Source organism: Astatotilapia calliptera, chromosome 1 (genome assembly GCF_964374335.1).
Source record: "Astatotilapia calliptera chromosome 1, fAstCal68.1, whole genome shotgun sequence".
Lineage (NCBI taxonomy): Eukaryota > Metazoa > Chordata > Actinopteri > Cichliformes > Cichlidae > Astatotilapia > Astatotilapia calliptera.
Window position 1 is genome coordinate 11,395,086 of NC_137422.1, and position 14,093 is coordinate 11,409,178.

Consider the following 14,093-nt stretch of genomic DNA (forward strand, 5'->3'; position numbering starts at 1 on the left):
GGTTGAATGAAAACAGATCATCACACTTGTACAAATACCATGCTGCCCCCGAGCTTGGGAGCTGCTGTGGGAATACTTAATTATATATGCCCTCATATGACATCACTTTTTATTTTCAGCGCATCAATATGAATATGAAGGGATGCACAGAAATAAACTGAAATCGTACTATATTGCTGCATCACTAATGTTTGGACACAGCGATCTGATTTGACTTGTTCTCCGTGCTAAATGTGTTGCTTATTTGAAAGCGTTGAACTGAACCAGAAACAGTTGAATGAGCTCCAAAGATAAAAAAAACCCCAAAAACAATAAAAGTCTAACTAAACCTGCTTTGGTTAAAGAACTGATGTCGAATTGTAAATCTGATAAACTGAATGCAATCATGCGAAAGAAGAATCTCTTACCTTCACTTTAGTGTTGGCAGGGATGTTGGTCTTCCATCGCACTGTGTAGTAGCGGTTATCTGTAACCTTTTGGCTCTTGGGCAGCGAGTTGTCGGCCCAGGTCACCTTGATGGTGTCGTGGCTCAGCACCGACGCCTGAACGCCCACCGGCGGCATCATGGGGAGAGGGTCTGGTACTGGGGTGTATGGAGCATGTAAGAGGTCGTACAGGTCAACATCGGGGTCTACAGGGTCAGGACATCAGGCCATAAAACCCAACATGCATGCGCACAAAAAATTAAAATGAGCAAATTAAAACGGAATGTGAAGCGTGGTGGATCAGACAGTGGAGCCAAAACAGGACGTGGGGAGGGACGCAGAGGAAGAAATAAGGTTAATGCGTTAAAAATGCAGGACGATGGTGAGGGAGGAGGGGGAGGTGGATGGTTAAGTGCAACAGGGATGGGATTGGGAAGGGTGAAAAGAAGGAGAGAGAAGATTCTATTAGAAAAACAGACACTGACCTCTACAATAAGACCAATCTACAGAAGCTACAGTACAGTATGTGCTGCTCTATCAACTGTAGCACTACAGAAAGAGAGGAAGAGATACTCTATTCATTAAGAAAAGATTACAGTAAATGGAAAACCGGAGTGAAAGAAGACACCCGTAATCCCGCTGCCAAAAGTTACATATTAATGTCAACCCAGTCATTTCAAAGAAAGAGTCAAAACGCATTTACAGATGTTTACATCATGGAGCTTTTACAACATTTTAAAGCAAAGTGGATGAACAGACGGGACACTGAGTGCCCAGGAATATCTTCCCAGAGAGCTGCCGAGAAGGCGCATTATGTTCTTGAAAACTGAAGAAGGAAAACTGAGAATTTAAGGAAGAAGCCTGGAGGCACAGAAGAGGGGAGAGACACTAACAAATGGTCCTGCGGTTGAGGGCTTGTGTCATATTGCTGCTTTTGTTGTGCGGCTCAAAGGTGGAAAGCTTGCTGCGAGAGGGCGAGGTTGGTTGCTCCCTACTTCCAGTTGCAGTCCCTCTTAGAATCAATGCTAGACAATGACTTGTATACTCTTTTAAAAATATACAACTGAAAATATATGCGACCAAACATCTTTAAAAGTGTTAGATTCAGACAGTCAGCTTTGTGCTTAGTGCCTTTACTTAATATGGGTAATTTTATACTAGGATATACACTCACCAGCCACTTCAATAGGTACACCTGCTCAACTGCTAATGCAAATATCTAAACAGGCAATCACATGACAGCAACTCAATGCTTTTAGGCATGTAAACAAGATAAAGAGCCCCCACCCCAAAAAAAACCAAAAAAAACAAAACAAAAAAAAACCGTGATGCTCATCCTGAGTATTTCAGAAACTGCTGAGTTTACAGAGATCAGAGGAGAGTGAGCCGATTGCCCAGAGCTGATAGAAAGGCAGCAGTAACAGTACTCCTAGCACTGATTACAACCAGGGTGTGTAGAAGAGCATCTCTGAACAAACAACGTATTGAAGCAGATGGGCTACAGCGGTGAGGACCACACACTTCTCCCACTAAGAACAGGAAACTGAGGCCATGGTTCTCACAGCCTCACCAAATTTGGACAGTAGGACACTGGAAAAAACGTTATGAGGTTTATGAGCCTCGGCGGCTGATGCGACATTCAGACGGATGGGTCAGAATTTGTCATAAAGGTGGGGGAACAGCAGATTGGCTGTGTGATGAAGTCATCTTAACAGCATACAGGACTATGGTCGTTCCGGCACCTTTCCAAATGCGTGTCAACAGAATTAGAGCAGTTTTGAAGGGAAAGAGGGTCTAACCATTACAAGTGTGATGTACCAAATGAGTGTCCGGTGAGTGTATGTGTGGTGCATTTTGGAGAAATGCATAGATAATTCAGTAAAAAAACACAAATACTTGAATACTAACAATATCATAATACTACTGTCTCTCCAGTTTGCACAATTCTCAGCAGTACTCAACCAGAGGTAATTAAGTAAAAGCTTCCATAGTGTAATATTAATATCTTTTTAAATGTTGAGTGGGGTTCAAACTAAGGGTCCAACAGGCAGCTGCTGGCCATCATGCTGAATGATAAACACTTTAAGATGACCTCGTGGCCGGTGAATTCACTGCTCACAGCTCTGTCCTTGGTTTAGCTGTGACTGGAGAAAAAGCTCTGGTCCGTCACCCGTGATGACACTCCTCCTCAGCCTACTTGTTGGCCCTCTACTCTCTGCCTCGCTCCATTTGATGCCTCTGTACATAGCTGCCCTCATTATACGCCCAAGACTGAGTCACAGAGTTTGTGTGTGCGTGATGAAGCGCCAAGCATTCATGCGGCTGTGGAGAGGCACTGAGGTTTTGGAGTGGCATGCAAGCTACATTTCTTTACCCAGGCTGGAAGAATACAGCGTTCAATATTGTGAAGGAGAAAAGGCTGACTTGCCCTTGTGGAAAAAAACACCTTTTTGAAATAGAGGTGAAATATTTCATTTCCTGCTTTTCAGTTAAGCGTCGTATTATAAAGTATTCAGCCTAGCACTTTCTCAACCAAAGTTCACCAAGTTTTCCTCAGTTTTTTTCAAAAGTAAAAGTACTATGTAGGTCAGCTTGTCTTTTTAATCCCGACTTGAACAAACTGGCAGGAAGGGAACGCGCCCCCGAGGATTCAGCAGCAGACGATGGTGGTGGGCTTTGGTTCTGCTTTGAGAGGAAACGTTTGGATCTGACGAAGGGTTGCCAAAGCCACCACAGGGGGTCTGCGTGTGCACAGCTCTGTATGTGAGTGTGTATGTGAGAGGATGTGAGGAAGCGTCATAGAGAGAAGGGTACAGTATGACAGCGTGTGAGTGTGTGCGCGCACTCCGGCTGCCACCCCCCCTCGACGCATGTTGACGTGATTCATGTCATCCAGCATCCAACCCCTCCTCAATTGGTTGGTGCAATAGTGCTGCAGCAGAGACAAACTGAGAGTGATCAAGGCTGAGCGGAGAGGTGGGAGGCTGGATGGGAAAAAGAGGCGGGTGCAGCCCACATTCTGGGACACCCCAGGGTGCATGGGCTGGCTGTCTTCTGACACTGTCACATAATCTGTGTGAACTCCACGAACATGCAGTCTAACTGGCAGTGCCTCACGCTTTAAGATCATTTGTCAAGCACCCAGGATTGGGACTTAAGTCCTACTTTTAATTGTGTGGCTGGCAGCCTAACAGGACTGTCCATATTCTGCGGCTGTTTTTAGTCTGCAGCACAGAGAAAACTGCGTCTCAGAGTTCGACTGATGCTGGATATTTCAGGTCAGTGCTGATGTCTGCCAAAATCCCATTACGCTAACATTGCATAATGAACATTTGTGATGAGGCTCTTTTGAAGTCGGTTATGAAAGACTTCATACAAACTTGTCGCTGCATAAAATATTCTTCTTTTGCCTGATGAAGGTTTTTTTCCTTCTTTACTTAAAAAAAAAAACCTCAAGTAAAGCTTCTGCCGTTCATCCTGGTTAAAATATCCATAATCACTCTCACATCAGGACTGATAGTCTGGGATAAAAAAATTAAGGGGTTTGCTCACTTGATTAAAAAGAGACTCAAGTATTCTGGGGGCCATGATGAAGAGAGTTAATTAGAGCAGTGAGACTCCCCGATGACCCATTATCTGTCTGGTAATTTGAAGTCGAGACACATTTTTTCTGATAATGACGGCGGATTAGAGAGAGCGAATAACTGTAACTCAGAATTTTTTTTTTTTTACAGCCACACGGTGCAAGGAGCACTGCTCACATTACATGTGATCTGAAGAACAACAAGATGAAGAGACTAAATGTGACCACTTCAAATGTTGCGTCTGAGCGCTTCAAGGTGTAAGAAATCCACTATCGCTTCAAATAAGAAAAGCCATTCGACATGTGGATGTGTCTGGTTCCTACCTGACTGTGCTCTGGTGACGGCGCTCTCGTACACGGGAATGCCTTCACCCACGTTATTGAAGGCTTTTAGTGTGATCACGTAGTGGGAGCTGGGGTCTGTGAGAGAAAGAGAAGGATGGGGGGAATAAATTGATGCAGCCACCTCATCAACCAAAACTCTTGAGACGCTCAGCTTGAGATTGCAATATTAGCAGAGCGAGTATTTCAATACAATCAGTCCTATTACAGCCATTATAATAGAGACCTCAATTATGCACATATACAGTACTGTGTAAAAGTCTTGAGCCAACCCTCATCTCTTTACATGTTTCTTCTTCTATCAGATGGATCAGCTGAAAGGCCAGGTGTATGTTTGGTGGGTCTTTGGCGGATTTGATCTCTTAAAACATGATTCAGATGCAGTTCATCTGCTGAAGTCTAAGAAAAGCGTCTGGACTTTTCGCCTCTCATCGAGGTGAAAAGTCTTGAAGACACTTTTCTTTCCAAGCTCCTTAGACTGCGTCTGCCGCTTCTTTTGACCCAACTAGTCCAGTTTTTTTCAAATGTTTTCTGTTTTAGGGACACACTTCACACCAGCTAATATTCAGCTAATAGCCCTTTGGGATTCACATTGTTGGGTCAACAATACCATTTTAAGTATGTCAAACTGTTATCTTTGGCATTTTTCACAGATTCTACTAAAGAAATAGGAACAAATTCTGTGTTTTTGTGACAGGCTGCTAAGTAGCAAAGTGCCTAAAGATACAATGTAAAATTTGTTCTTCACCAAGTCATCTGCTATGTGTAGACACAACGCTGATCCATTCCTTTAGTTAGGTGTCTTTTGTATGCTTGAATGATTCATAAGTCAGTGTTAAGTGGCTAAAGAGACGAAACTCTGAAAATGGTCAGGTTCAAGGGATTGGACTAAAAATGACTGAAAATAAATTGATGTCCAAATAAAAACTGTGAAAGGCCTTCAGAAAGCCTCATTGGAAGAAAAATATGAAGAAATGGTTGAAAAATTCCTCCCTGTGTCTCTTTTTTCTATCCATCTTCTAGGCCCCCTTACTACAGCATTTAGACAGTGATCAGCTGTGGCAGTAGAGTGTGATGATAGAGTGTGATGCGCATTATATACTTAGAAGAACAAAAAAAAAATCAAATGTTTCTTGAACGGTGGTTCTATCAGAGCAGAGCTTCCTGAGGTTTAAAAGGAATTAACTTTAATTTCATCATGTAGGTTTTAGAGTCAAATACAGTTTGTGTGAGCTTCCCAAAGGCAGCATTGATCACATGCGGAGAAATGGCCCTCATGCAAAAGAAGAAGCAGAACATTTTAATGAGGTAAAACTGGTTTGATGACAGCGAGTGCTAAAACCACCAAATATTTTATTCAAATATCATGACCTTTAATTATTGTGTGCCCATTAGGCCAATCTGTATAATTAGCAGCTCAGGCGTGTGGTGGAGAGGATCTTATTAATTCTCTAAACACTCACTGTGGGGTACAGATGAATTAATTCAGTGCTTGTGCGTCTGCCTGTGTGTTTGCTTATAATACACAAACCATTAATTAAACTTAGCGTATAAAGTATCACATCAAATAGATCACATTAACATTTTGTCTGATAATGATTTGACACGTGGATCATTAGTATTTGATCCTTATGTGTAACTATTTTGGGGACAAGAATGTGCACACATCGATACAAAAAGCTGAAAGAAACACATGTGAAGAACAAAAAGGGAGCGACCGTTCTTACCGAGGTTCTCGATAGTGAAGTAGCGCTGCTTGTAGTCCACTTTGATGGTCTGCGCGTGTGGACTGCCGATGCCGTAGCCAATCGCGTAACCGCGCACCATAATGTCCTGGTTCTCCGGCGGCGTCCAGCTCACCACGATGCTGTTGACCAGCGGCCGGACGTGCAGCGAGCTAGGCTGGTCCGGAACACGGGACTCTGATGGGGGAGAAGCAGGAAAAACTTCAGATGAGGAGGAAAAATAAATGCTAAAATAAATAATTGCTCAAAACCAAGTGACAGCTTCCGGTTTAGTAAAACAGCTGACGTTACCATCCAAGTCGCTCTCAAACGTCTCTGCCGTCATCCACTCGGTGGCCGGTCCCGTGCCATTTACCGTCATGGCTGACACTCGGAAGGAGTACTCCGTTCCATGCTCGAGACCTGGACGGGCAACACCAACACATCAGCCTGAGATTCAAAACTGGAGTATTTAAATAGAGCTTTGGCCAAAATGATCCGCCAAGTCAACTCCTCCATTAAAACCTCTCTCAGTCCTGGTTTTACTACTGGTGCGCTCTGATTGGCTGGATCAGTTGGGCTTTCAATAACACAAATATTTTAAAGCAGATACCTGATACGTCTCTCCACGGCTTAAGGAGAAAATCCATAACTCGCCTAATCTATATTAAAGTTGATTACATTTTATTTTCACATCTGATGAGTACGATTCAATGGGATTTAAAGAAAAACACAACACTAGCCTTTAAAACAAGTTAAAAAGAGAGTGTCTGATAAAAAGTAGCACAAAAGGAGAGACACTAAGAGCAGAAGTTTAAAAAAAAATGGTAGTCTGGATTAATTCATATTTTAAAGCTATATCTCCCTTAGAGTGAGCTGCAACACCGCTGGGTGCCAGCTTTGGTATTCAGAGAAGAGGGGAACGCCTGCTGACAAATGATGTGTTGCTGTATTAATTTGCTGCAAAATTTTTCATCATCGCCGTATTGTCCCATTTGCACGCTACATGCTAATCCTGTACTCTCTTCGCTCTGTACCCACTATTCTGGGCCGCCCTTGGGGGTAGCTTCTGAAGACTGCCTAACCATCCGTGCCTCCGAGGCTACAACATCTTCTTCTAAACGCTTCTGAACCAACAAACACCCCTGTGTCCCCCCCCCCCCCCCCACAGAATGTTCTACAAAAATCAACTTTTAAGTGTATATTCTCTTTGATGCAGCACACAGCGTGAAGCCGGGCCACTTGAAAGTTGCTGAGACGACATCTAATATTAATCACCGCTGCCGTGCCTCTCTTGCGATATTGTGCATATTTTGCTGATAGCGGTGGGTAATGTTAGGGTACAATAGGACATGTAACTCAATTGCAATGGGTTTAGAAACTGATGTGTGGATGTTGAGTAAATAAACAGGCTGACTAATCCCATGAATCATCCGATACGCATCTTCAGGCTCAAGATAAGAGATTTATAAAAAAAATTTTTTAAAGAAAATCCTGCACCCCATCAGACACAGCTCACACTTTCCAAGACGCATCAGATAAAGATACTAAAATATAGAGATGACATGGAGTCTGATAGCATAAAAGTTTGAGCTCAAAAAGGGGAATTCTTTGTGGATCCATCATTTTAAAATCTGATTCGATATGTAAATCTATGCATCTGTATCACTTTTGGGCTTTTAGACGAGGGCATAAAACCATCACAGTGATGTCATTGTTTTTGTGTACAGCTCTAAAAACACCCTGCAGACGTGCACAGTGATGCATGTGTCCATAACTGTACAGCAAAGTCTTTTGCTCACAGCACTGCCTGTTAAGAAAACTGTTCATGTCTCCTCTCCAACTTGTCTTTGTACTTTTTTATCTGGTGATGGGATGACTTTTCGTAGCTGCAGGGCGTGTATAGCTCTAAATGATCCGTCTTTCAAACCCGGTTCTGAACCTGCGTATCCAGGGTGGTTTGGAGACTTTGTTTTCAAACTGGGTTAAAAGGCCAAGCACATACAAGAAACATTTTACTAGCAGATGTGAACTATGGTGGCTCTCTTCCCACACCTGAACACCCACTGAATGTAACTGGAGGTAAATTTTATAGCTAAACTCTTCCTGTACACATGGTAATAAATGCAATACATTCATAAGCACTTCCACTGGTCTGAGGGAAGAGGACGGATTTATTCAAAAAGTCATTAGTCACAATTTTTTTATTCATTACCATCCATGAGCTTGTAAAGCTGGGTGCCTTCAGTGGTTTCAGATTCGCTCCTGCGGGATCCTTTCCGGTATCGTATCTTGTAGCCGGTGATCTTCCCGTTCTGGCCGCTCAGGGGCGGAGGCTGCCACCGAAGCATGATGCTCTGAGACGGGGAAAGGTGTAAATGAAACAGAATGTCATGTTTAGCAAGTACTTTTGGGGCCTGTAGCTGTAAAGGTGACCTCACAGTTTAGCAGGCGGCATCGCACCTTCCCACGCACCTTGGCGTGGACCTTTGTGTTAACAGTGTCACCGCGGTCCAAACAAGAGGGAGACCCACATCGAGCAAACACCCCCGTGAGCGCGAGAGATGCAGCGCAAACAGATGCATTAGGAAGAGATGACTATGAATAATAAAAGTTGCGATGATAAGCGAGGTGTGTGGTCAGGTTAAGCCTGCAGAGACACCGAGGCAGAGAGATGAAGGCAAGACGCTCTGCTGGCGGGCCCACGCTGCACTCTTTTGGGATGTGCGCTGCTGAGTTTTTGTGTGCCCATGTGTGTTTAAAGAGATAGGTGGGGGGTGGCTCAGCGTGGGAGAAGAGTTAATTAACGCTTCCCCACTGTCACACTGATGCACAAAAGCCCGAGTACACGCACAGGGCACGCGTGCGCTCCTCCCCAGCAGAGTCGAGGGAATTGCACAAATTAAATTTGTGTGAAGTGTGTTCAATTATTTCCATTTTTCTTATTACACTATCGGCCCCGGCTCGTCATGTCTGTTGCGTTTCTACCTTCCTGGCGCTAATCACAAAAAACAGTTTAATTGACTTTTGTAAACTCACAGGGGAAGGTGAAGAGGCTGATGCCAAAAGCAAAAAAATACAACAACAACAAAAAACCCAGAGAAGTAAGATCAGAAAACACGATGATCAGGTTGCCTTGTAGGTGAAAGATGCACCTTTCTGCTTGACAGGACCCAAAGAGGAGACCACACATGAAATGAATGTTAATTAGCTCTTTTCCACTTTGGTTGGGTGTACCGAACTAATTGCATAAATGGTTTGTATCTAAATAATTGTACTGTAATTGTTCTTTTAATGGCTTGTTTACGCTCAAAGTGAAAGACAATGACAACAAAAAGAGAAAATGAGATGAATTACTGAATGACACTTAAAGGGGAAAAAAAGAAGAAATCTGTCAGATGTTTGTTTCACAGCTTTAAACCGCTTGGTCCGGGCCAAAGTGAGGAGGGACAGCTGGCCTCACGCACACTATCCTCTCAGAAAACTATTCATGTCCCTTCCACAGACTGAGCCCGCTTCATTTTACTCTTAAAATTAGCATGAGAGCATTTTCTCTCTACAAATCTCAGCAGAGGATCCCTCAGCATGGGTGGCTAGCTCTAACTCAGGCTGGGAGTGTGTGATAGGATTGTCTGTCAGTGTTTTCCCTCACTTGTGCTAAGCATCGACCCGCAAAGGGCCAAAAGTGCTGGTTGCCGTTTTTGTAGTCAGTGCACACACCCCGAGGTTTTCCCTATCTCTTCTTTTTTTCTTTTTGCAATTGCTGTCTCACATGTCATGAGTGAGAAACATCTTTTGTAAAAATTAATCCCTCACTCGGGTGGGAAAGTACAATAAACAGGCCTACAGCTCTCTGTTTGAAGATCAAATGGCTGAGATGATGGGCAGCCGAGGCCCGTTTCCTGTTTTAATCAGGGGCGTGTTGTGCAGCCAGCAGCCACCTCAGCAGCCTTATCAAATAAAGCGCATCACGCGAGAACTGCGGCATGTCTCGGCTGAAATAAACAGGATTTAACAATGAAACTTAAAAAGACTGAGAGGATGCCAGGACTTGTTGGCTGAGCTGTGGGGGAAAAAAAAGAAATTGATCCAGTTATCTCTGCTCCAAAGAGAAAATTGAATCCAGATAAAATGAGATCTCACTTTTAAACAAGTAAATCTTTTTATCACGTTGCCTATAAGCCTGCTAACAAAAAAAAACAAAAGGTGAGTGAGAAAGTGAGATCTCTGTTACAGAGGGTGAATTGGAAACTGGTAAGTCATCACACTTCTAACCGTTTGCACTTAATGAACCGATATTGGTTGAAAAGTTAACTTTTCCAACTTACATTCATTATGAGTTGTGTTATGTTGGGTTTCAACTAGATGTCTAACTTCATTCGACCTATAAATTCTACCTGAGTATCAGTTTTAGTTAGCCCGCATCTTCCTGTATCCTATCAGATTTGAGCTGTAGGCTCCCGTGCCAGTTTCTGTACGGATGGAGTGATACTGAGGATAAAACCTTCTGACAGGCGAGTCTCCTGCCGACGAGAAGATCGATGAGGGTTCACACGCCCTCTTAACCAGCTGGGGCTACAAGGATCTGACGCAACTAATAACACAGCAACAACGGTGCACTGGCCTGCGGGCTATGTATCTGTTCAACTGTTCGTGTGCGCGAGTAAGCGAACGAGCGGGCGGGTGAAGGCGGATTTGCTCAAGCAAACACATAAACGCAATTGCTGTACAACAAACAGTCTGCAGGCAGTTTAGGTGTACCTGTAGCTTAAGTCCTCAACAAGGCAACAGAGAAACCTAAACAAGTTAAAAAGGTCCGTCGACGCTCCCTTCAGTCGAGACAAATAAACCTCACCTTTGAGTTATGGACCTCGATGGTCAGGTTTTGAGGCGGGGCACTTGGTACTGTGGAAAAATGAAAACACCAACAATTTGTTAGTGTAAAACTAAAGAAAACATAGAAATCTACATTTTGGCAGAGCTCAAACAATCAAGTTATTAATTAACTGGACAGAACAACGTTGTAAACAGAGCCCCATTAACTGAGAACCTCAAGTTTTGGACTGCTGATTGGACATGATGTGGAAGCCGGGGTTGTCTTCCTTCTTTCAGCCGCTTCCTTTTCTGCCTTCAAGTCACCTTATTGTTAGAATCCTGTTTCACATCAACCCTCCTTTGTCCTCCTTTGCTAAATCCACATTAGCTCCTTTAATACAGCAAGGAAACGGTGTGTGATGACACATTTACCTCACCAGATGTATTTTATAGTTTCAATACTCTTTATACCCCAACTTTTCAAATGCTTTTGTGGTGGCTGTAGCTCAGGAGGTAGAGCAGTGATGTTTGATTACTGGCTGCTCCAGTCTGCGTGCCAAATATCCTCGGGCAATGTACTGAACCTTGAGTTGTTCCCAAAGAGTTTGAGTGTGAATGTGTGTGAATTTAAGGCAGAAAAGTACTTAAAAACCCCCCAAAACTGTTAAGTGAGACATGTTAAGCAAAAAGCTTTGAGTGCTCAAGAAGAGCAGAAAAGCACTATATAGGAATATTTCCAGTTACCATTTCAGTGGTGTTACAATAAAAGTCAAATTAGTGTTGGTACATTTACACTTCATCAGTCCACTAACCGTCAGACAGGGTGCGAACGACAACGTCCTCAGTGGAGACGCCAGGACCGTGCCTGTTGTTGGCCACCACACGGAAACTGTACTCTGTGTTCTTCTTCAGCCCCGCCATGCTGTACGACTGGCCGTCTACGTCAATATCCTGAATGAGAAAAGGAGGGAAGGAGAGGAACTTGTCAGTGAATTGAGAATCGTGCGACTTCCCTTGCTTAAAAAGCAAACACGCCTCTACTTTCACGGCTGCTCACCGACATCTCGATGTTTACGAACAACGGGAAAAACAAAAACCGAATACGTGAAGCTTGTACGAAAAGGAAACATTTATGATTACCTGCAGAAAAAGACAAAAACACTGATAGCACTACAGCGCAGCATTTTTATAGTATTTCACAGCCAACAGCAGTCTGATAAACGCAGACATTTAGGACCGTTCCAGTAGCTTCACAATGTGACGCCAGCCTTCATCGTTTCATCACGCTAACATTTGTGTTTGTAATTCGGTGTGAAAATGTCGTCTTCCGCAGAGACGCAATTTGTGCCTTCTGTGATTTTGACTTGCTTTGCTTTACAAATTGGGCACGCTGACACATGTCCAATTACTTCAAGCCTATTTGCATGCAGCTCTTTGGTTGTGACATTTGGAGAAAAAAAAGGCACTTGGAGGAAACTCTAATCTTGCTTCCAGAGCGGTCCATTCCTTGACCTCTGAACTTGGGTCAGCTGATTACCTCTGGCCACGTCACCCTTGAATTTGCATCATATGTTGTCCCCGTCTTCCCTCTGCCCTTTCAATATTTAATATCGGTTCAGCACTGTGTCTCTCTCTCTCTCAGTCCGCTTCCTTCACCTCTCCTTTACTACCACTTCATCTCTCCCCGTTTTTCACCTCATCTCTGGCTCTCTCCTCCAAGGAGCTGAGGCATCATTACTCAGTGCACCGGCTGACGTTTCATCCATTATCATATTAAAGGCTTTTTAATGCCTCACTGGCTTGCACACTGCTACTGCTGGGGTTGACTCAATATCTAAGCAGCTCGATTCCACTCTTGTGACAGAGTTAGTCCTGCAGAGAAGCACCAAGTGAATCATATCTGCTTTCTTTTAGCACAATGCCCTGCTGTTTCTGTGAGACGATGAATCATTAAGAACGCCGCCAAAAATCAGCACAAAGGGTCTTGGCAAATGATTAGGGATTCTTACCTCATCACAATTTGTATGAGAAACCAATCAGTTGTACGCATTTTATCTAATGGGCCCTGCGAAATCAGGCATCAGCTTCACACACTATGCCTCGCTCACAGGGTAAACTGTGAGCAGTGAGCACACGCTGCATCTGTTTAAAGTCTGCACTTATTTCAGGTGATTTAAGCAATTTATCACCGATAAAAGAAAAGCAAAACACAAAGACGACGTAGCAAAGCAAGCGGTGTGACATATGTTTCAGGACAATCTTGTTTAGAATTCAATAATTAAAAAAAACAATCATGCAAATCTTCAATTTTACTTTAATTTTCGACTTATTTCTCCGATTAATGTGTTTTTAATTCATTGGTTTTTAAAATCTATTGTGAAGCACTTTGTAGCTTCATTTTAAGAGATGAGCTGCAATTTAAGGCAAAAGGTTTTGGACACCTGTTTATGTCTTTGCTACCTGCAAACCTTTGAATTCAAAAAAGTCTTCGCTAGGCGCTCGAGCAGCGTGAGTTTGTCCCTGGAGTGTGGTTCACGCCCTACCTGCTCTTTGCCGACGCTCTTGTCCGTGTAGTACAACTTGTACGAGAGGATCTCTCCATTGCCAGTGAGGGGTTTGTCCCAGCTGAGAGAAACGGAGGTCGGCGTGTTGGACACCCCCTGCAGGTTAGGAGCCGGGCCGGGTACTTGGACTGGTGACGAAATATCACAGGTGGACAGAAATTAGAAAAGCAGCAAGTGTGACCATTTTGTTCTCTTATCTTGAACCGTTCTTCATTTTTATTGTGTCTCATCTGGGAGAAAGAAACTAATTTACCAATTCCTAGTTCTTACCACCTAAGACATATTCTTGGCTACCTCACAGTCACATTTCCCAGCGCTAACACTGACGCCAAATTGTCCCCCTCTGGACTGGGCTGCCAGCGTGCTGATTTTCTTCCTATTCCCAGAACAAAAGCGGAAGTTTCAACAAAAACATCAGTATGCATCTAATATCCCATCACCGCTGGGATCCTGCTACCTTTGAATGTGGTAGCCTGTTTATTGTATTGCACTTGATTAGTAAATTAAGGCAGCAGAAACAGAATGTATATTTATATGTGTCTTATCCTGGCTTCATAATATGCTGGTATACTACATGAATATGGGATGTAGTCCACTTTTACAATTAGCGCTGAGTTATTTTTGCAGCGGGAGCTGATCT

The 14,093-nt window shown here is 43.4% G+C and overlaps 1 protein-coding gene across 14 annotated transcripts in view; it reads right to left on the bottom strand.

Moving 5' to 3' along the window:
• The window catches only part of neo1a (neogenin 1a), a 156,398-nt gene that overhangs the window by 13,549 nt on the left and 128,756 nt on the right, over positions 1–14,093 (bottom strand). For 11 of the 14 annotated variants that reach the window (XM_026162428.2, XM_080302190.1, XM_026162415.2 and 8 more), the window contains exons 10-17: positions 13,433–13,581; positions 11,702–11,840; positions 10,930–10,979; positions 8,290–8,431; positions 6,387–6,497; positions 6,078–6,272; positions 4,333–4,428; positions 408–631 (exon numbers count right to left, since the gene is read on the bottom strand). In XM_026162428.2, the coding sequence (XP_026018213.1) occupies positions 408–631; positions 4,333–4,428; positions 6,078–6,272; positions 6,387–6,497; positions 8,290–8,431; positions 10,930–10,979; positions 11,702–11,840; positions 13,433–13,581 (1,106 nt within the window). The remainder of the gene's footprint in view (positions 1–407; positions 632–4,332; positions 4,429–6,077; positions 6,273–6,386; positions 6,498–8,289; positions 8,432–10,929; positions 10,980–11,701; positions 11,841–13,432; positions 13,582–14,093) is intronic. The other 3 variants (XM_026162467.2, XM_026162433.2, XM_026162423.2) reach the window with 1 other exon arrangement.